The sequence below is a fragment of the Ciconia boyciana genome, chromosome 6, assembly GCF_034638445.1.
Source record: "Ciconia boyciana chromosome 6, ASM3463844v1, whole genome shotgun sequence".
NCBI lineage: Eukaryota > Metazoa > Chordata > Aves > Ciconiiformes > Ciconiidae > Ciconia > Ciconia boyciana.
In genome coordinates this window covers 3,700,469-3,723,005 of record NC_132939.1, presented here as the reverse complement: position 1 = coordinate 3,723,005, position 22,537 = coordinate 3,700,469, and the positions used below count along the sequence as shown (strand labels likewise).

Below are 22,537 nucleotides of genomic sequence, written 5' to 3'. Positions count from 1 at the left end.
ACTGATAGACTTGCCCTGTAGCAAGAAGGGATTGAGATTAGGGAAAAACTTTTCTAAATGCAAGGATAACTTTAAGCAGAGCACCAGATTCCTACAGAAGCTCGAAACTGGTGATGGCAATCTAATGAGTCAGGAAAACTCAGATCGGCAGTAGCTTGGGTCTGCTTTGGGATAGAGAGTGAGACTGGATCCAAAGACAGGGGGTTAAAAAAAACTGGAGTGGGCTCAGGTTCAGTCCCCCACCCCTCCGGCCAGCGCAGCTGGGCTAGCCATGGCTGTCATCATTTTCTTCCATCAGTAGGAAGGGGAGAATCGGAGACCAACTGTGACTCACACGGTCTGAGTCAAATCTTCTCTCTTGCTGTTCCTGTGAACACAGCTTACAGCATCTTCTAATTTAATTTCAAAGTCCTGGCGGGGCTCTTGGGTGGTGTTACTTCCAACTGTAAATTGCAGAGGGAAGCAGTGGGAGGTTCCTCTACTTTTGTACAATGACACTTGGAAACTTCAGCAGCAGTAATGGGAAAACCCTGCACATATCCATAGTGGCTAATAGTAACTAGTGAAAGCATTTCATGGGGACATGAGAAAGGGAGTAGCCTTCACATATGCAGAAGCAGGGGCTTTTGTCTTCTAATTTTTTTCTGCTCTTATACAGAACTTCATTTTTCACTTCTCTTACATTGTCTAAACTTGTGAAAAAGAGTCATCCTAAATATTTATTCTTAATTTAGGGAATGTGTGGTGACCCCCAACCTGCTTCTGCCATTGGCACAGGCAAGGACCTGCAAAGTAGTAGATGTTTTTCACGATAGACATTGTTTGATTCAGTCCTTAAACTGCCTTCAGCTTTGAGCATATATTTGGCATACTAGACATTACTATTTACAAACAGTAACATTTTTCTCACTCAACTTTGGCAAATGTTAAATCACAAAAAAAAAAAAAAGTGGAGACTGTTCACAGAAGTAATATTTAATATAAGCATGCACAGAAGCACTTGCAAGATTGAGGCATTGATGAAATAATGTTTTTAGCAGTATCTGCTTAATAATTCCAACACAGAACTACACTTGACCTAAATGAGTTCATAACAAATAAAATATTCTGTGCTTTATGTATGTGAGCTCTACATAAATGCTACGTGTTATACAGCCAAAAGACTTGCCATACTCTGAGGTCCATCTAGCCCAGGACCCGGCGTCTGTCAGTGGTAAGCAGCAAGGAAAGGAGATAAGAACCAGAACATCCTTCCCCACAAATGCCTTTCCAACAACCAGAGGCTTAAGAGCTTACTGAGCTGAAAATTATAGCCAGACTACTTTGTACAGTAGACACCATTGGACCTATTTTTCATAAATGTTTCTCATCCCTTTTTTAAAAAAGCTGTGCTTCTGACTTCACTTGTATCGCATGAAAATGTAACGAAGCTCTGTATCCTTGGTTTTGTTATATTTACTATTATATAATAATTTACATAATAATATGATGGTTTCAGTATATTATGTGGGGGAAAAACACTCTTCCTGTTTATCTTAATCTTGCCACCTGCTAATTTCTCTGGGTATGCCTTAGTTTTTATATTGTGACTTATCATTCCCTGTTTATCTTTCCCATATTTCCTGTGATTTTAGGGCTCTCTGCAACCGGATTCTCTACCTCATATACCACATATCCCTTAACATTTTTTTGCATGTGCATCAGCGACAGCCAGGGAGTGTGTTGTGTGTAGTGCTGAGGGCGAGGAGGCAGAGGGTACGCTGCTGTCGTAGCCATGGCCAGGGTTTGTTTCACCATCATGTGATTGTGTTCATGCCATTTCGGGCGGCTGCCAGGGATATGGGCTCTTATCTCCGGATGCCCCAGCCGAAAGGAGAGCTGGAGTGTATCCCTGCCTTCACTGCGTGCCCCTCAAAAGTGTAAAAGACTTCATAAAAATAGTTCAGAGGCAACTGCAAGGTGGTTGGTGGGCTGGTTGGTTTGTTTTGCCATTCGGGATGGTGGAACTGGCGTTACGCGCAGGCATTTCCCCAGAGCATGAGCACCCCAAACACCCGGAGCCTTTGCTCGGCTCCAAATCACAGGAGCTGAGAACTGCATTATTATTGTTATAAAGGTACACAACACATTTTGCAGGAGCAGACTATAAATATTTCCAGCAAGTGCACTTACTACAGCTGTGGATGCCAAGCAGCACTGTCTCCTTCCTAATTGTTAAGAAAGCATTTTTGTTTTATTGTATAGACAGTAGATTCTCCCTGCCTTTACCATTCTTTTCACAAGTATGTGTTGAGATGGCACACTGGGTTTATCACACACTAAGAAAGAAAACTGTAGCCGGAGTCTCTGCTTCCTATCAGCTCAACAGCCTATTTTAGCTCATGGGGCTCTTGAAAAGACAAATCATATTTCCTCTGCTCTCGTGCGCAGTCAGAGTCTGAGCAATCCCACTGCTTGGTTCTGTCACTTCAGGTGCAAGAGTGGTCCAGCCTTTGATGTTAGTCTAATTACAAAGTCCGTCCGGACGCACGGGGAGGAGCCCAGGGAATATTGACAGGTAAATGAAACGGTGTGCAGAAGCAGTACAGAGCGATGGAGGTCAGGCAGCCTCTGTCCAGATGCGTGATTTTCCCATTATCTTTACAGCTATTTCCAATAATGGGCTTCTCCAAAGCAGCTAAGGGATCTGGCAGAGCTCATCTAGGGGAGTGGGAAGGAAACTTGTTGCCCTGCCTCTCAGTGCTACTGGGTGGAGACGGCTTCCACAGCACACCGAGATTTTTCCACTTCCACCCAAATCTGGGCCATGTCAGCCCAGAACTGTCTAAAATAATACTAGGCAGTTAATGTATTTTAATTTTCAGGACACTTTAAAAATAAATGATTGCCCATTGACACTTAAACACCTGGAACGAGGCAGTAATGTTAGCTTTCTTTTTATTTTTTTCCACGCGCAGGGCTGGAATACAAGCTTAATTTTTGAAATCCTTCTTGTCAGACTAAAACTTGCTAAAGCTTGTTACAAAATGATGTCATCAATCAGCTGGCCTGCTTCTGGCTGGGCTTTTGGTAGAGAATTACCTGCAGAAAAGGTAGCCCTTTGATGAAGGCGCACACTGTGCCTGCCCTGTGCGTGCCTAAATCCGGGCTGGGTTCCCGCCCCAGCTGTAGTCAGCAGTTGCTGACGGAGCTTGTGGTCATTATGAGATAGGACACTGCAATCCTGCATTATTTCCAGATTTCTTTGTGTTTCACATTCGTAAAACAAATATATACATTGGTCTGGTGCCCACATTTGGTTCTGTTGCAAACATCCATCCAAAATAAATCAATTTTAGGCAAAGGAAAAAGAGCATGCTCCCAAGTGCCTTTGATACCTGGTTAAGCAAGCCGGTAAGCGAGGCTTCAGTTCAACACAATCTACTTGCCTGCTCTTCTGCTAATAATAAACTAACTAATGTGTATTTTAAAAACAGTCGAAACCCATACTGTCTCAAAAAAGCACAGAAGTTAAAAAGCCGTAAAAAGATACAAAACGTAGCCTAAAAGCATCCCGACTCGGTTTCAAAGCCTCTAGGGTTTATTTTCCAAGAAAGAGAAGTCTATACACCTCAATTCCCTTGTTTATATATTTATCTCAATGTGTTTTCTATCCCGTGTGTCAAATCTCCTACCTAACCAGGAAAAATGCTTCTACAATTTTAAAAACACAGTCCCACAGAGATATCTGAGCTGTAAGCTGCTGTCTTTTTGGTAACAAAGGAGAGTTGAGAGTGGAATTAGGACTCTGATCTAAGCAGGAGCAGTGTCCGCTTGCTGTCGTGCGGCGGGGAGCCGTGTGCCCCGTGCTATACCCCAGTGGTGCTGGGCACCCTGTTTTCTGAGCAAGGGGAGAGGAGGTCGCTCAGCCCCACAGGCCAACTGCTTGTGGCTCAGCACAGCTTCTTTGTAGCCTGGTAAGTACCGCCAGCAAGCTGCCACTCAGGGATGTCCCTTTTGTGGGTGCTAGGGGAGCAGGAAGGGCCTGGGTGCAGCGGGAGCAGGGCAGTGTGAGGAGCTTGCCCTCGTGCAGCGATCGCAGGGTACTTGGGGGCTGCCTGCCAGAAGTCAGGAAGCCTGCTGAGCCTGTTTCCTTCTGGCAGAGCCCTTGCGCACTTCTGCCTTTGAATGCATTTTTGAGGGTTAAGTGCTTGTCTCAGATTAAAAAAAGAGAAAGCAGTCAGGGAACGGTGCAGATAAATCTGCGTCAGTTTTGCCAAAGTGGGTTTCTGCAGCACAGCACGGGATCAGGCAGCGGGTTTGGAGAAGACCAGGGAATCCCTGCGGGGCACTGAAGAGGGGTTTAAGTCCATGGAGATGAATAAGCCTGGAATTCTGTTCAAAACCCTGTGCAAATACTGTAGCCATCCAGCTGGAGGTGTACAAAGCGAGTGGCAGCTATTCTACGCCTTACCTTTTTTTTTTTTTTTTTAAACAAAAGTAATAAAAAGGTAACCTGGTGGTATTCTGTGAGGGCCCAAGTTTGTTGGTGTGTACAGTGATATTCAGAGCATCCTTCATGGACCAGACCTGGGAAACGGGGCCCGGCTGTTTGGGTGTGGATGGAGGTAAATGTCGCCACAGGTGGGCAGAGGGAAAGACGGGGGGAGCTGAGCTGGGGAGAGCCCCAGCCTCTACCTTGCGTGAGGGGAGGGTTATCACCGGCAGCCACAGATGACGGCTTCCCCTCGGTAGCAGCCCAAGATGTGCTTTTTTGTTTAGCTTCTTTTATTTTTGTTGAAGTGAAAGGCGCGGGAGCTGTTAACGTCCATAACAGATAGGAAACGGAGCGGGGAAACGGTTAAATCGCCCCAACGTCAGGGACCGCGGAGGGCTCCGCTGCAGCGGACCCCGGCGGCGGAGCCTCCCGGGCCGCGGGTGCGCAGGGCGCGCTGACCTTTCGCGGGCGCGCTGTCGTCGTCCGTCCCCCCCCCGGCAGCTGCCGCCGTCGCTCCGGCGCCCGCCGCCCCGCGCCCAAGGTCAGGGCAGCCCCGCTCCCGCTCCCGCTGCCGCCGCCGCCGCCGCAGGTAGGCGCGGAGCCCCGCGCAGCGTCCGCGGGGGCGGCGGGGCGCGCTCGGCGGGCGGGGAGAGAGCGGCGGCGGCGGCGTCACTTGGAGGGCCGGCTCCCCGCGGAGGGCCGCGCTCCCGGCGGGCCGGGCCGGCGCCCGGCGCCCTTATTTAAAGTCTGGCCCGGGGGCGGCGGGGCGCTGCGCGGTGCCGCTCGCTGGATGAACGCGCCCTCCCCGAAAAAAGACAAGGGGGGGGGGGCAAGGGAGGAGGAGGAGGAAGAGAAGGAGGAGGAGGAGGAGGAGGGATCCTGGCGAGTTCAGTTTGGTACCAAGTGGCTGCGGGGCTCGGGTAGGAGATGGATAAGGATGAGATCCACCTGCGCAGGCTGCCGGCCGCAGCGCCCTGGGGACCACGTAAGTCTGCCGCGGCGGGGACGGGGAAGGTGCGGGGACGGGCTGCGCTCCCTCCCGGCTGGGAAGCGGGCGCGGCGGGCGGCCGCTCGCCTCGGCCCCCCGCCCCGAGTGCCCGATAAGGGATTTATTATTAGCATTTCATCGACTATTTTTAAAAACCCGGGAATAATCTCCGCAAAGTAGCAGTGAAATAAAATAGCTGTCTCTCGTCTCTCCCTCCGCGCCCCCCCCCGCCCGAAAATGTGAAATAGTGTAAAGTCGCTTTACCTACATTAATACAGTAATTAAAAGCTTGTCTAACCCCGGGAAGCCAATCTAATGATGAAAAATTGCTGGAGTACAAAGTATACGGGATAAATCCTCGAGTTGATGATTGCTGTTAATTCACACTGTGCCGCAGAAGACGGGCAAGAAAAAAAAAAAGGTCTTACAGAGTGAAATGGGTCCGTCTCAGATTGTCAGTAATGTTTTTACCGAACTGGCTAAATCATATATCTCTGTATCATTAACTAATGTGTGCAGCAAAATAAATTATATATATTGGAAGGGGAAAATACATTCCTTGGCTGAGAAGTTACAGAATGTTTAGAGCCAAAGAGCAGATCGTTTAAATGGTAGGGGGTGGGAATTTCCTTGGCTTCCCTCTAGAAATAAATCACAGCTCAGTGTCTGTGTGCATGCATGTGCGCCCACATATGCATTTATGTGAAGTCTTCACGCACACACACTGCGTATATAAAACCTTCACGCGCACGCACTGGAACACCAATTTTACAAGCACTATTTACTGAAGGCATTTTTCTACCAGTTTAGAGACAATAAAACTAGAACTGAGATGCTAACCAGGAACATACTGGAACACACTTGATTATCCAGCTGAATTGTATACAAATGAAGTAAATTTAGCATGGCACCATTTATAAATTCCATGCTTTACAATCAAAATTCCAAATCTAACTGTTTGCAGCTAAGAATAGCATGGGGAGCCCTTTTCTTTACTCCCTCTTTTTGGATTCCCACGAAAACCGTTATCCTAGAGCCTAGTCATTAAATGGCCAAATATTTCACTGGAGTTCAGCCCATTTCTAAAAGAAATGCCGTACGCTCATCAAACCGTAGGCTAGCCAGAGCACTCAGAATGAAAAGAAAACTATTTCTTTAATGTCTGACACAAAACAGCTGGGCTTTATATCTCAATACTGGGGAACAGGGTTTCTGTAGGCCACTGATTGTCCCACGTTAATTTATTCATTAAAATAAGAAGGAGCTCGAACTTTTCAAAACTGGAATGGAAAGCAAGTAAAGCATGGGAGGCTGAAGCGTTCTCGCAGTACATTAACAGAGATATCGGTAAGAGGACTAAATGATAAAATGGCACTAGAAAGCTCTACCATTACTCATGGGGCAGGTGGCAATTTATCACGAGGTAATCACCGTGATAGGGTGAGAGTCCTGAGAAATTGTTTGAGTGGCTCTTTATGTTTGAGAAACTTTACATCATATTTTACAGTGACATTCTCTATTTAATTTACTGAATCACCCATTAGCAGCATGAACACTGTGTACCAGCTTCATTAAAGAGTTCAAGGAGCAGTTTTGTTCTCGGAAGCGCGTGTTTGTATTTCTATTGATAAGCTATCCATAAGAGCATGTTTGTAAAAGCTGTTTAAAGATGAAACTCCTAATGACATTGCGGATCCATGTATCGCAGTACAAATCCTCTCCAGCTCTGTGGTAACTTTTGCATTGTTGCTGGAGAGACATATGGAGACCCATCCTTCGTGTTTTTACATGGTCTTTATACTCAAAAAGCCCTCCTGCAGACAGCTAAGGAAATTGCTTGTTACAAGGAGTTACGGAAAAGTTGTGGTCAGTGAGAGGATGATAGAAGACGGGAAAACGAAGGGGAGTCTCTACTCCCCTTAGCTCTGGGTAAATACTATCGGTTACCTACATCCAAAGTACTATTTTACTTTTCACTAGCAAGGAAAAAAGTGACCTCAGTACATTATTTTTTCCTCTTTTGGTGGCATGAAAGGACATGTGTCCGCAGCTACATCCATGTCCTAAGGACCCAGACGTCACAGCTGATGGCTGCCAGCTTATTTTATGCCGATTCCTTCCGTGTGTTCTGGGGTAATGAGTGCATCTAATGAAGACGAGGCAAGGGTCAGAATTGGGGTGGGCTCTGGGGAAAGGTACTGGCATGTTGGCTTCTGAAAGGACTGCGGTGATATCCCATCACTTCAGGGAAAGGCTCAGAGGCACTGGGACAAGTGCTGAGGACTAAGCACAGGATTAGGAGTCAAGTCTTTACCCCCTAGATTTCAGCAATCAAAAATTCCCTGAGCGAACATCTGACCCCTCTGAAAACCATGAGAGTTTTTTGCCACTGACTTAAATGATGTCAGACTATCACCCCAGAAAATGAAATGTTTTCCCCTTTTTCTCTGGAAGACATTGTTCAATCTGGAGCTGGGACTTCCAGCACAGCTCTGTAGGTTTCTCGTATGTATTGCCCTGCTTCCCATGGTAGCACTGCAGCTATTTCCATTAATAGTGAAAATGATGAAGCATATTAGGCTAATAATTAATCAGAGATGACAAGGGACTAATAACTGTATTGATTTAATTAGGACTTCTTTTCCAGCTCTGTAACTTGCAGTCATGCACATCATTAACTTAATATTTTAATTTGTAGTAATAACTTATTAATTTCTGTGGCTGAGCACATAGGCACCCGAAGCCGCAGCTCTGACTTTGTGCTGGACTGCAGGCTTGTGCCTCAGTCCGCCGAATAGCTGCGGGAAGCGTGCCTTGTCCTGTATGAGACTGACAGCACGCAGGGCAGCTTGTCAGTCACCGAGAGCTCTCGCAGAGCATTGAGGCGCTGGGAAATGGGGCACTGCGGAGTCGGATGTGGGGGATGCGCTGGTGAAGGTACGTGTAGCTCTACGGCCACACGCTGCGGTTGTATGGGTATGACATGAAATATGGGGTAAAAGTAGCGTGCCAAAACAGAAGGCAGGAGAGTAACCCTGGGAAGTAGCAGTATTTATTGGCATCAGAAAGGGAAAAATGTCCCTTTTGACTTTAATTACACCCTTTGGATTCTGGCGATTTTGAGAAAAGGAAATGCTTGGGGACGTGCTGTGGTTGGAAAATAAGGCTCTCTTTAAATTAGGATCACTTGGGGGAAAAGGAAGAAAGGAAGGGACTGCAACAGGCATGACAAACTTCAAGGCCTTACTGTGTGAAAGGCTGACGAATGCGAAGTTTGCTCATTCCCCCCCCCCCCCGCCCCGTTTTAGTGGGGATACTTGGCACTCGCTGGGGCCTGCTGGGCACCTTACACAGCTGGGTCCTCAGCAAGCCACCCTCTGATACACTCCTGGCCAGAGACTTCTCCAGGAGGCAAAGGAGGGAGAAGCTGTTCTCACTTTTATTAATTTAGCATAGCACTAAATATATGGCTGTATTGCACTGTACAGCAAGGTTTGTGACTTCTCGGGAAAGAGATCCCGTTAGCCTCTGCACAGAGCTCAGTATCCTGCTCTGTTTTATCAAGGTACTTGTAAATCTTTGCACTGTACCGTCAAAAGGCTGAATCCTCTGCTATATCTTCATTTGCTGCAGAGGGCGGTCAGCGCAGGGAGGAGATCTGTGCAAGCCAAAAGCACTGAGCAGGCTTCAGAGGAGGGCCTGTCCGAAGTCCTTGGCATTGTCCTTCAGCAAGATGATGGGGAGTTTGAAGTACTTAAGCTATCAAACATTAATTTCATGTAGAGTTGTTGGGTCACTGTATAGGTGACCCATTAGACTGATGAGCTCCATGAACAGAAGCCACCACTTCTTTTATTTCTTGCAAGTGTTTTCAGGGATTCTGAAAAAGTACTTCTGTGCACATCCTCGTATTTTATTATACAAGCCAAGTTAGCGATAGTGGCATGAAATAGTTCTGCTTACTTTCAGAGACTACAAAAGCAGTTTATCCTGGGACGACATGTGCCGGTATGGGAATACTCACCTTCCCGACCTCACCCATGTTTGCTGCCAAACTTGAGGTTATGGCAGGACTCGCGGTTCCGTCGTAGGTACACACCCCAAGAGGGGTTTTACAAATGACAAATTTTCGGGAGTTGGCAGCCTACACGCCTTGCTGGGACCCTATCACGGTGTTATTTTCAGTGGTGCTAAGTCATCTTGTGCCAGCTGTTAGATCTAAGTAATGTAACGGAGTAACGTGAGTAACAGCGCACAACTTTTTTCCAGTACTTCGAAGAGCAAAAAGAGAGTGGTGTCTCCATTGTCGCTGCAAGGGAATTTATGGTAAATATCGGCCTTTTAGAAACAACCGCAATGGCTGCCTTGCTTGGGAGGCTCTGAATGCGCAGGAAGAAAAGCTCCTCGTGCTGGGTTGCATTAGTCACCACCGCTGCTTCACAGGCGAGCCCACATGCCCCAAGGGAAATAGATTTTTATTTATTTGGTTTAGCCTTTGATTTGTATCCCTCATCCCTCTATTTCTGAAAGTAGTACTACATCCTGGTGGGAGGGCCGGCCCTTCTCCCTGCCCCCTAACCTCCCTGTATCCTTTAGCCTTTATCTGCAGACAGCTGACCCGTGTCCCTGCGTACGTCCCCGCTCCGCGTTTGTTCTGTTCCTTTGTGCTGCACCCCGTGTTCTGCCGTTTCAGCTCGCTTTGTTGCTGCCAGTGTCTTGTCCCCAGAGCAGCGTTGCCTCTCCTCTGCGGCTGGCCCACATGCCAGCGTTTTCTCTCTTCTTCGGACTCCCACAGTGCGCATCTTTGAACCTTCTACTGGCAGTCTGTCCTTCCAGCCGTTACGGAAACTATTTCCAGATTTGAACTGATAAAAAGATAGTAGTAACACTAGATCCATTGCCATTCCTCTTTAGTAGCTTTGCCTGCTTACCTTATCTGCATATCTGATTTATTCTTGGCAGCTCTGTATCTGTGCTAGGACCTGGATGTACATTCTTATTCCTATGAGTGGTGTATTAATAATATATATAATTACTTAAATGTCCTTTCAGACTGCAGATCTGAAAAATAGAACCTTTTTTTTTTCTAAACTGACACAAACACCTATGACTTTTTGCACACGACTGTACGTGCTCCGAGGGAGTTTTAAAATCTGAAATCTGTTATGAAAAGGCTAAGTGGTTTGCAGGAATTAACTACTCTTTTTATATCTTATAAATTATTTAACTTCTATCGTGACATCAGTGATTACAAGCTATGTATTCCTGGCTCCCAGTCCTGCTGTCTTACCTCTCCCTCTCTTTGTATCCTGGGTAGGGAGAAACTTGATGAGTATGTACTAAAATGAGAAAAAACTTTGTTTTCTAAACACATTGCAAATATTTGTTGCCTCTTGTACATCTTCATTGACGTCAGCTGATGTCCTGCTTGCAGAACAAACTTGGAATATGCAACGGGGATCTGTGTGTTGATAAGTAAGGTTCACTAAGAAAAATTTTGTCCAGGGAGAGAGAAACACATTTCACAGCACTCGGTTAGTAAAAAAGGCAAAAGGTTGGCAAGTAAATTACATTTGCAGTGCAGATTCAGGACACATTTTTGAAAAGTGAGCAGATACTGACTTCAGCGACATCAGAGAGGTAAAAGTAATGAACGCAGAGTCCTCTGAATACCTTTTAAAACTCTTCTTTTTAACATGATATTGTGGGAGTTTTGTAATTGTTCCTAAGAAGAGGAACAAGAGCCAAGGTGGAAGTTTCAGGGCTAACCATCACTCAAAGTTTTAGGGTTTTACTGCTTTGAAGTAAGGAAAGTGGCAGAAACGTGTCCAGTGCAGCATTAACAGTCAAAGAAAAACCTATTCTGTATTTATGTCTGATCATTTGTACTATAGCATCTTGGCTGACGATGTACCGCAAGATATGTCAATGAACGTGCTTTGCGATTCTTCTCAGATTTTGGCAGGCAAGGATTCAAAATATGGTATGACTTTATGCTTGTGGTATGATTGCCCAGAAGAAATCTACTGCAGACTGCAAAAGATGGAAGCTTTTATGCAAATACCATTAAATTCATCACAGTGTGCTGCAGTGGTATTGTCCTGAAAAGGTTTTCTACTGATGGTTGTGTGCTATTTTGGCAACCCAGCAAGAGAAGGAAAAAGAAGGGACGTGTGGGTGCACTGCATTTGCTGCTATGTTTTGGGGAGTTGAGCGTCCAGCTCCGTATTAAATCACCTAGTTGGTTTTGGTTAGCATTGGCATGGTCTCTTTATATGGAGAAGCTGATCTAGACCTTGAGACCTTTTGTCTTGTGCTTAACCTGGTATGGACACTGTTGACGGAAGGCGTGTGTATAACAGTTGGGGATGTACCGGCTGGTGCCACGATGTATCTGAAGGGAGGTATCAGCTGTAGGACCACTGAAAGGATAAGACTAAGCAGACCATGTCAAAGCAGCTGTAGTATGTGTGGTCAAAGCACCCTTTCCCGAGGCTCGCTAGTGGAAACTACTACGTTATTGTCTGTATCCTGTGTTCCTGGCATGGAGTCTGAGACTGGTCTAAAGAAGGAAAATGGTTCTCTGTGTGTAGTCTGAATGTTGGTATGTGGTCAGCAAACCTCATCCAGATGCTTGTATCTTGCTGCATACTTTTGAATGTTCTTTTTCTGATGAATGGCAAGAACAGGTTTCTAAAAATAAATTAATGGTTTTCCCTTTTTACTTCCTGTGACTTAATGTACTTTATTTATCTATCTATATAGCTACTAGTCATCGTCATTCTTCAGCTCGCAAGAGTATAAACAGAAATGAGCCGGAGTCACAAAGTAAGGATGTGGAACCAGGCTTTTTCCAGGTTTTTAGCCAGGTGTAGGCGTTGCAGCCTGGGGCTCGTGGAGGGAAAGGGCTGGCTCTGGGGTTGCGCCTCAGGGGTCTCGCACGTGAAATAGGCAGCACGGAGGTGAAAGGCTGCCTGCTGCCGCTTTCTGCGTCTTCTTCCAAGGTGGTAAGACCTTGCAGCTCTGTGCAAAGAGTTAAAAAATAAATTTTAAAAAGAGTGGATTTTTAAGGTTAGTTTATCACTAAAATAATAAAACCTGAGTGAGATTCCAGTGAATTACTCCTCTCACACTACCCCTAAGGTTGGTCAGACCAACATCCGAAGCAACAGTTACTTTCATTTAATCAGGTCAAGCAACATACTTTAATAAATTTAGTCTCCTAGGGCATAAAGTCAATTCATCATGCTGCTCATAGTGTGTCCCAAACCAGTCATAAACTTGAATCAAATAGATCTGAAAATAAATTAATGTTATTGGGATTTTTAGGAAATGGTCTCCTTTCTGTGGTGATTGCCTACTAAAATTTAAGGCTGCTCTGTACAACGGTAGCAGAACATGCTATAATTTTGTTTACTCATTAGAAATGTGAAGTAATCTGACCTAAAACATGCAGAGCATCATTTTTGTTCCCAGAACATATCTTGGGCATACCTCTCTTTGTTGCTAAGCAGCACATCTGTATGTTATAATGTATGTTAAATAGGAAAGACAGCTTATAAGGTATACTGGACAATACGAATTTGTGCTGTCTGGAGCTCTGTGTATACACATGCCCGTGTATTCAGGTGTGGCCAACAGGACTTACTTTGTGTCCTGTGGGAGAAGCAGACTTGCTAACAAACAGAATAATGCAGAGTGAGTGTCAACATATTCCAGTTTTTTTATCAGCATGACTGATTGTATAAAGGGCATGAATTGAGTAATCCTTAACTTTCATTTCAAATTATTAAATGCATTCAGTTCAGCTCTACTAAAAGTCTGTGCAGTATATTGGGATATATAATTTGACCTTGTATGTAGTCGAAAATAGCATAAGATTACTTATGTTATCTTTCGTTTCAAATGATTGAACGCATTCAGTTCAGCTTTACTAAAAGTCTGTGCAGTATATTGGGATATATCATTTGACCTTGTACGCAGTGGAAGGTAACATAAGCTTTCCCTCCACGCACACTATCCATATATCTTTTCTGATCTTGCCAATACATACAGTTTTCACGTTTTCACAGGCACTATGTCTGTTTCGCTTCTTATGGGTAGCTTTGCTCCCTTCCCTTCTTTCTCTTCTCATTAGTAACCATGCTTGTTTAGCTTCCTCCTCAGCTATTCTTGCTGTTGGATTGCCTGGTGAAAGCGACTGCTTCTGAGAACTGCTGTGTAGGGTATTGCAAATGTTTTCTCTGCTTCACTTCTAAATGTTGAGTTAATTAAAAGGAATCAAAGCTTCAGAAAACAATAACCCTCCCCCCGGATCCACATTTGCAGTTCCTTTGAGTTAAATGAAAGTCTTGTATAAGTAGACCGGGACAGTATTTAGTCCAGAATATGTTGTCACAGGTTTCTGGAGATATGGGTATCAGCACTGTACGAGTAGGGTTGTGTTTGCAGACTCCATCAATTTGGCTGTGAACAGTCTGCCAGGGTTTAGTGTTGACATTGACAGGGACATAGATTTGAAATGTTACTTCATCTTTACAATTGCTGTCAATAATCCATTTGGCAGATAGCTGAGACGGGCTATAAGGCACGAGAGAACAGCCTAAGGTACGTTGCGAGGGCATACTTCAGCTAACAGAGACAACTATTTCTGTGCTACAGATTTGTATTTCAAATTCAGTCACCTTGTAGAAATATTTTACTCCATGTGCCCTGAGATGTAAGATGACGTTTGGGCTCTCAGAATAGGAACAAATCCTGTTTCTGAGCAATTGTACTCGAGGACATGCAGGAGATCCTCCTTTAGCTCACGTGGTAGGAAGCCAGGTTGAGAGGCAAAGGCTGAACACAGAAATCATGCCCTAGCCCTTCTGTACACGCTTTAGCAGTGCAAAGTATTTCTTTACCCACTAGTCTTAAAGGACTTCATAAACTTTAGTGAGCCATCGGGAGAGCCCATCAACTCTTTTTGCATCACATTCATTTGCTGTCGCAGAACTTTTGTTATATGGCAAGAATGTATATGTTGAATTTATGGGTTTGACAGGTAACAGAAAACAAGAATTGTCATTTCAGTTCACTTGAAATGGATTCAGCTGAGAGAAGATCATACTTGTCCAGGGTACGACCATGTGCATTGTGTAGGTGAGTGGAAGAAGCGGAGCAGCATGTACCTGCCCCAAATTAAACAGGGTAAAATTGTTCTAGGTGCTCCTTAGTTAAGAACCGGAGTTTAGACTATCAGGCTGTGCTTATTCACTCTGCTGTTTACTTTGCAGGGGACTGCTGAGTGTCATCGCACTGGAAAATCTGGCCTAAATGAAATAGCTTATTTTTTAAAATTGCAGCTGATCATTTTCATTTGAGAATGAACCTGGTCTCTCAAACAGGCTATGAGTAATGACAGGTCATTGACTGCAAGAGAAATTGTGCTCGCCAGTACCATTCTTACACTGCTGTAATGACTTGTCTTCTGTGTGTTGCGATAAAGTATTTTTAATTAATCTTAACCATTTAAGTCCATCTGACAATATAACTGAGTAGTGGGATAATAAAAAACAAAGACCTTGTACTAATTACCAATGGAAGAGCAGAAACAGGTTTTGGTTTAGATTTTAAACATTCTGTTACATAGCAGAGGCATATAAATCAAAGCTAAGCCTTTTAAAGCTCATAGTTTCGAAATGGCGGATGAATTAATTTAATTTTTAAACTTTCTCCTTGTAGCATCTTGCTAACAAGCTTTCAGTTAAAAGAGCCAGATTCTTGTTTCCAAAACAAGATCTTTTGTTGTCTTGATAATGTAAATTAATGAAAGCTTTCCCTTTTCTCTTTCTCTTCAATATATTTTCTCAAAATAGCTCATCAGGGCTGTGTTCTGCAATTTGCTGTGCCCTCTGGCCCTCGTCCAGTAAAGCACTTAAGCATACAAATAGCCCTAGTTTTGGTGGGAAGTGGGCAACTGAGCACGAGACCCTCCCGTGTCCCGACAGCTTCCATGCTTCTGTATCTTCAAGAGAAATCTGCAGCACGCTTCCCACCCTGCACAGCGTTTTCTCCACCAAACATGAACAGTATTTCACAGTACAGCCCTGATACTTTCTTCGTGCATCTACTTAAGAGGTTTTAAGAACTATTTAGTTGAAGTGGAGGATCTTTGCGTTTCAGGTAGCTTCTCATGAACTCTGCTCTGGAATTGAGCGGAGATGTTGACATACATCTTCATTTTGGAAGCGAAGCACATGCCTAATGGTAGTTGAGGAGTTCAGCATCTCACCAGTCATGGCACTAAATCTTTAAAGTAAAATCCAGTCAAAGCGGTTCCTGGGAGGCTGCGATTGATTTCGGTCCAGCAATTACTCTCTATCGACTGACTCGAGCACATTGTCCGTCAGCAGCAGCAGTTGCCTGCAGAGACTCAGTTGCGGGAAGCTTTCACGTTTTGCAGGTGGCAAATAAGATCGGGGACGCTAGCAAACATACTTCAACCTCAACAAGAACTACCTAATGTTAAAAAAAAAGCGTTTAAATGTCATGCACTACGTGTAGGGTGTGTATGTGCTGTCATCTAATAGTGTAAGTGGGAAAATGAAGATTTCTCATAACCAGATTATTACAGGGGAATGTCTTTCCTCTGGAGTTTGGTATTGCTGTCAGACCAAAACAGGGAGCTAATTTCAGCTTTTACGCTTTCCCAAGTTTGATACCATTGCTCTTTCTGTTTCTTTGCACCACATCCTTGTTGCAGATGCTTTCCTTTTTACTCTTTTTAAAAAAAAATATTTTTAAGATTCAAAAGGAGGAGAAAAGAGAGTATTACAGAAACAGAGACTGAACTGGGTAGGGAAAGTGTTTCAGCTATCCACAGGCAGGAAATCTGAGCTCCTCTGGAACCTGAATGAGTCCTGGAGCAGCCTCGTTATTTTTATATATTTATTTCCCTGTTTGGCTGTTCAGCCTGCTTTTCCCACGTTATCATCAAAGTGGCCCCAGAAGGGACAGTTGTGAAACAGAAACTATCTGTGAGTAGAGGAACAAAAACAGAGCTTTTGTTAAGCTACAGATGCCTTGGTTTTAGCAAAAACAAACAACTTTAATTGCCGTAAGTATTTGCAAATGTTGCCGCTCTCTTTTAAATGTGTCTTAATATTGGGGGGAGGAACGGGGAAAGGCAAGATGTCAGTGGTGGCCCCATCTCGTTGAAATTTGGGTTGAGCCAGTGCACCGACGGTGGTTTCTCCCTCTTCCCACTCTCTGCCCTGGCCTGAATGCAGATAGGTTTGCAGCAGTGAAGCTAAAGGAAAAAATAGTTTCTTCCCCTGGTTCACATGAACTGCTTTGAACTGGAACAGATGTGGATGTACAGAACTATCTGCTTACAGCAACTGTTCCATTTATAACCATGGGTTTTCTATTCAGGTCTCCTTATCATTTTAACTTATTTTCTGTTTCCACACCCTTTTCCACAATAAAATATTCTTAACTAAATGGGTTTTCAGCTCGCATCCAAAACCTTTGCAAGTGCTACTCCTCGCATGAACTTACAATGCCAGCATTATTGTTCAGTGACTTTTTGCTAATAATGATGGCCAGTGGAGGCAAGGTCGAGGTTGGGTTTGTGGTATTTGTAAGATGGGGTTCAGAATATCGGTTTATTACCAAATTAGGGCAGAATCCAGAGTCTGATGCAATGGTAATAAAAATCTCGCAAAAGGTGTTTGTAATATCTAACTTCCAAATGGCATTTCTATTAATTTTCTGCTTTGTTGAACTGTATTCAACTTTGGTGTACAAAATAAGTTTGTGTGCAACCCAGACCAAAATTGTTCCAGTGAGTACAGATAAGAGATTCAAACTCAACCACAAAAATTCGGACAACGGTGTTGTTTCTGCTTTGTATTTGTCATGAACTCCTACTTCTGAGTAAGTTCATTCACTGTTTGATTAAGTGCTCAATAATTAATTCTGCAAATGCTCTGCGAAGTAAGAAGGTGAGCCCTGCAGTTCCCATTGACCGAGATGCAGGGATGTGTCCTGAGATGAAGAAAAAATGCACGTAGTCACAGATGAAATCAGTAGTAGTAGTGTTTGGTTAAAACTAATCAGTTACGCCTCTCCAGTTCTGTGCTCACTTGAGCGGACCATGTGGCCTTTATTACAAAATTAGGAATTCATTTTTCTAGAGTTACTTCAGTTTCTCTGTTCTCTAATTGTCTATGGAAACAGTCAGTTGTTTGTATATTGGAGACCCTACGTGTCAAGTTCTCTGTTTTAGTTCATTGCTTCCAGCCTTGACGCAGAAAACAAAAATTTCATCAAAGTTGTGGAGACAGATAGGATTTTAATCTAAACCATATTAAAAGTTGAAAACCTCCATGACCGTGGGGTTTCTTAGGGCTCAGCAGGGAACTACCTCTTGCACTACCTTCAGGAAGGCCAGAGATTTTAATTAGTAATCTGAAGGCACTCTTCTCTTCTGGTTGACTCAATACCAACTCTAAAACTGGATGATACAGTTCTGCAAAGCAACGTTGTGTTGGTGTTGGGATACTCTGAGGAACAGTCTAGGCACGCAGGGCGTCCCGGTACCCCAGGCTATGGATTCGTCACAGCATTGGGTAGGAAATGCTTTGCCGTTGTCAGGTTACCTTCACATTGCTCCAGTTGCATTAAGTTAAACGAACTAAAAGTAGATATTCGCAGTATGGAAAAGAGAGCTTCAAATGTTCCCCAACAACAGATGAAGAAACAAAAGGAAATTTTGTGCTTAATCTGCTCTTACCAAGGTTAAACGGATAAGATCTCTCTCTCCACCTGTCAAGCTGATATGGTGTAGACAGGTTTCTGACACAACTTGCAGTCACTTAGACTCACTTAGACTTTTGTGTAACTGCACCCCCGGGGTGCACCTTTCAGTGTGAAGCGTTTCTCTTGCTCTTTTCTCCTTCCCATTATCCGTACGCTTTCTATTTCAATGGCTGTAGCTCACTTTATTTGCTTGGTTTAATTTTCATTTAAAGTTTCTTCTAAGAAAAAAATACAGGTATTCAACTGCAAATATTTTTTTAATCTCTTCGAATGTTTTTGGTTATTCTATGTGTTGCTACCACATAGAAAACCCTTTCCACGTTACCCCCACAACAGAACTTTTCTCCTGAACTCTGCTAGTGTCCTTGCACTACCCTTCTGCAGCTTTAATAAGAATTAAAACTGCATGGGAACGTACCCAGTCCACAACCACATCAAAGCTGTGGTTGAAGTCCAGTTTTCAAACAACCCCCAAAGTTGGCCAAGTCTGGTGTTTCAGTTTTGATTTGATATGTTATATAGAGGCCCTACTTGCAACATTCAGTGAAGGCTGGAGAGCAGACACCAAGTTCCCAAAGGCTAATTGCTGTCTGGACTGAGGCAACATCTCATTTATCCATTCCTGTAACTTGTCCACATGAGTTGTTTTATCCTCTCTTTCACCAAAGCACCATGTAATTTGTCTGGTTTTAATATTGACCAGTAGTAATTTCTTAATGGGAAGAATGTGCAGTGAAGGAAAATGCGTTTACAGTTCTTTGATAGATCAGTTCCATTTTTGTTCACGTTTGCCAGTTTTATTGACTTTATTTTTAAGGAAAAATAATTACGTGGAGTCTGGTTTTAGTCGAGGACTTTTCTGTTTTATGTGCGGAACAGACAAAGACCTGTCGCATCAGAAGAGTAAATTAGGTGGGAAAAAAAGTGTTCTTTCCCTTCAACAAATAAATCAGGTGCTTCCACTGCACAAGAATATACAGCAATGTAACACGTGTGGGCACTAAGGATAAGCAGACACATCAACAGAGGGAAATCTCTGACAAGCTTTAGGTATGTCACTTGGACATGGGATGTATCTTAGTAGACAGTCTGTCACTTTTATTCCCTAATAACTTTTGACAAGAGACAGATAATACTGCAGAGTTTATTTTAAGGTAGATTGTTTAATTTTGTGTCTGTTCTCTTTCTTTCTTCTTCTTTTTTTTTTTTTTTTTTTCTGGATACTTTCCCTTTTTCATACCAAAAAAAATAGTGCCCCGGCTATTCGTTAAGTTTGAGAATTTGGGGTGAGTAGCTGGTTATATTTGGGAAGGAAGCAATGGATGCAGAGAGCAGCTGGATGCTGTCGGAGTGTCAGGTCCTTGGCTGTGGGAGATGTGCCCCCCACTCCCATCCCTCCGCCACGCGATGCATCCCCCGGAGCCGGGCAGGAGCTCCGGGACCTCAGGGGCTACCGGGTCTCTGTCTGCAGGAAGGAGATGATACTCCTGACTGTCCCCAAGGTTCATGTGGAAGAATACAGCTTTTTTCCTTTTTTTCTTTTCTTTTTCTTTCTGGATGCATGTTGTTCTTTGGTCAGGTGAGCACTTGAGAGTATTGGTGAGTACTGCTGCACAGAGTGGTGCTGGTGGAGGTCAGTCACAGCCCTCGGGTCCCTGCAAGCCCCAAGCCTTCCCTGGCACAACTGAGCAGACTCCCAAACCGTATGGTGGTTCAACGATGGATCGGATGTCTAAAAATGTTAATTATCTGAACGGTATTTGTGACCAAAAGGAGGTTTAAACATCAGGGTCTCCAAAAAAGAAACGGTTTGTTTGTTAACCAGTGCCTGAGCATGCTTGATGCAGGCAGCTGGTGCTTTGCTGTCTCTCCGCGTCCAGCTACGCTCTCACAGCACCGAATACATCCCAAGGCTGAGCACCCCGAGAGGCGCTGGGTGCCCTCGGCCCCATTGCTTCCCACGGTCGGAGGGCACTGGGGAGGAGCGGTGAGTCAGAGGCAGAGCTAGGCAGCTGTGCAGCAGCAGCAGCTCGCTGCCTTCTGGGGCTGGCTCATTTGGGATGGAGGATTCAGGACCAGAAGAAACATAAGAGTCCTCTTGGGACCAACGTGGGAGCGTAAGGGCCGTCCAGAGAGGCTGCACCTGGGAGGAAGGGGATTTTTTTTAAAGCTCTTGAAAGTGGGTAAATTTGGGTGATGCTCTGTCCTTTCTAGCTTCCCATCGTACACAGACTGATTTGTTATACATCTGTGGCACGGTCGGTAGGTGAGGCGCTGGAATATTTACTCACCCAGTTTGAAGGGCACAGAAATTCACCGTGGGAAACCGGTGTGTTCCCGTAGGCTGGAGCTCCCCCAAGCCACGGTCTGCCTCCAGGCATGTCCTACAGCCTCCTCCAAGAAGGGGGCGGGAAGTCTTAGCCCAAACAGACAGAGGATAATTTGCCCTTGAAGAATTTTCTTTCAAGTTCAAAACATCTGAGTTCCAGGTTGGTTGGTTAAGTGTTGTTTGAAAGGCTGTTTTTGTAAAACACATGTCAAAGCCCTTCTTGAATCCAATAAGGTCTTTGCATCGGTTGGTGTCTTATATATCAAGAGTTTGCCAAAGTTTGTGTGAACAAGTGTTTCACTTTCTGTTTTCTGTATTTTAGTGATGTTTTACAGCAGTGGGAGCGTGCAGCATAGGATCAAGGAACTCTTTGTTAAAAAAAGATGAAAGATCCATCTTGCCTCACTGAATTTGGACAGTAAAATTATGAACTTGGACCATGAGGGTTATAACTGTAGCATTTCTCAGCCCTCGCATCAATAAAGTGTTTTGTTTTCCGTTATCTGTGGGTTTAGATGCAGGGATCTTACAGCAATACCAGCTTTAGCTCATCAGGAGATGTTGCTCCATTCTCCCCATTCTCTTGCTTAAACACTCGATCAATCATTTATGAGTCTGCTACATGCAGCCTTCACCTTTCCTTGGACTTGGTAGCGTTATTTCTCTCCACACTTATGCAATAATCTTACAGCTTAAAACGATGATCCTGTCATTCCTTACTCAATGCATGTAAAACTTAAACCCAATCAAAAAGTCCAGATAAAAGTAAACAGATGGGTGTGTACATGGATGTCTAAAACCTGCTGCTATACTAAACCTTTCTGAGAGCACTGAAGAGAAGCTTATCCTTTAAACTTTCTTTATAATGCTTTATGAGGGAATAACTTGCAGACTGTTAGCTTTTATTTTTTGGGGGGGTGGGGAGCAACCATCAAGTAAAAATCTGTCCGGAGTAAGTGAAACCGATAGTCACCAAAGTACGTGTTACAGTTTGGAAATGTCTGTGAGAGGCTGTCACTAAGAACAGGCCAAAAAGGGAGCCTGAAGGAAAAATTAGAAGGGGGATGGAATGTTATTAAAGCTATAATTATAAACATAGGAGGCACTCTGATATTATTTCTTGTCTTTAAAACTGTCGTGTGAGCAGGAATTGCTGCTTGGGAGTTTGCAGCATGGGATGCAGGAACTCTTTTGTTAGGAAAGAAGGGAAGATGCATACTGTCTCACCAGATTTATGCATTCAAATAATGAATTGGGACCATAAGAGTTATGAACTGTAGGATTTCTAAGCCCTAATATTAGTGTTTTCCCACTCGCTGTAACTCAGCTCCAGTAGGCAGGTAATTGAGTGAAAGAAATACAGGCTGCCCCTTCACTGGAAAATGTTTGACTCCTGACCGGTTCTGAAATGCAAAAACCCTGGTCTGCTCCCAGCGTCGTGTAGCGTGTGGACATGGTCCATCATCCAGCATGTAGATGCAAATGTTTTGAGAAGGGCTTTAGAAAAGTATTTCCACCTCTGTTTTCCTTGGTACCAGCTGCTATTGCACCCTGAAAATAAAATGAGAGCTGATTCCTTTGCCTCTTAAGGAAAGGGCATGTTAAACCAATGTTCGTAGTGGTATGCGTTCAAATTTCATATGCTACTTGCTTGGGTGGCTTCAGAAACATTGCATTGGAAGAGAGGCACCAAAGCTTCGCTGAGGTCAAGGGGTGGGCTCCAGGAGTACATAAATTGTGTAGGTGCCGGGAAGGACCCACTTTGCAGGTGACCGCCGAGGTCTGCGTCCTGTCACCTGGGGCGAGAGGGTGGCCGTGCCCACGGCTCAGCGTGCAGGCAGGAGCAGCAGCGGCCTTGCAACGCTTACTCCATGTAATTAAACACTTCGGCAGTGCCAGTGGGCAGCAGCTGTTTTGAAAATAACATGATGGAAAC

The 22,537-nt window shown here is 44.3% G+C and overlaps 1 protein-coding gene across 1 annotated transcript in view; it reads left to right on the top strand.

Moving 5' to 3' along the window:
* Nucleotides 1-5,042: 5,042 nt before the first annotated feature.
* The window catches only part of ANO1 (anoctamin 1), an 83,858-nt gene continuing 66,363 nt past the window's right edge, over nucleotides 5,043-22,537 (top strand). Inside the window, exon 1 of the mRNA XM_072864718.1 lies at nucleotides 5,043-5,462. Coding sequence (XP_072720819.1) covers nucleotides 5,405-5,462 — 58 coding nt within the window. The 5' untranslated portion in view covers nucleotides 5,043-5,404. The remainder of the gene's footprint in view (nucleotides 5,463-22,537) is intronic.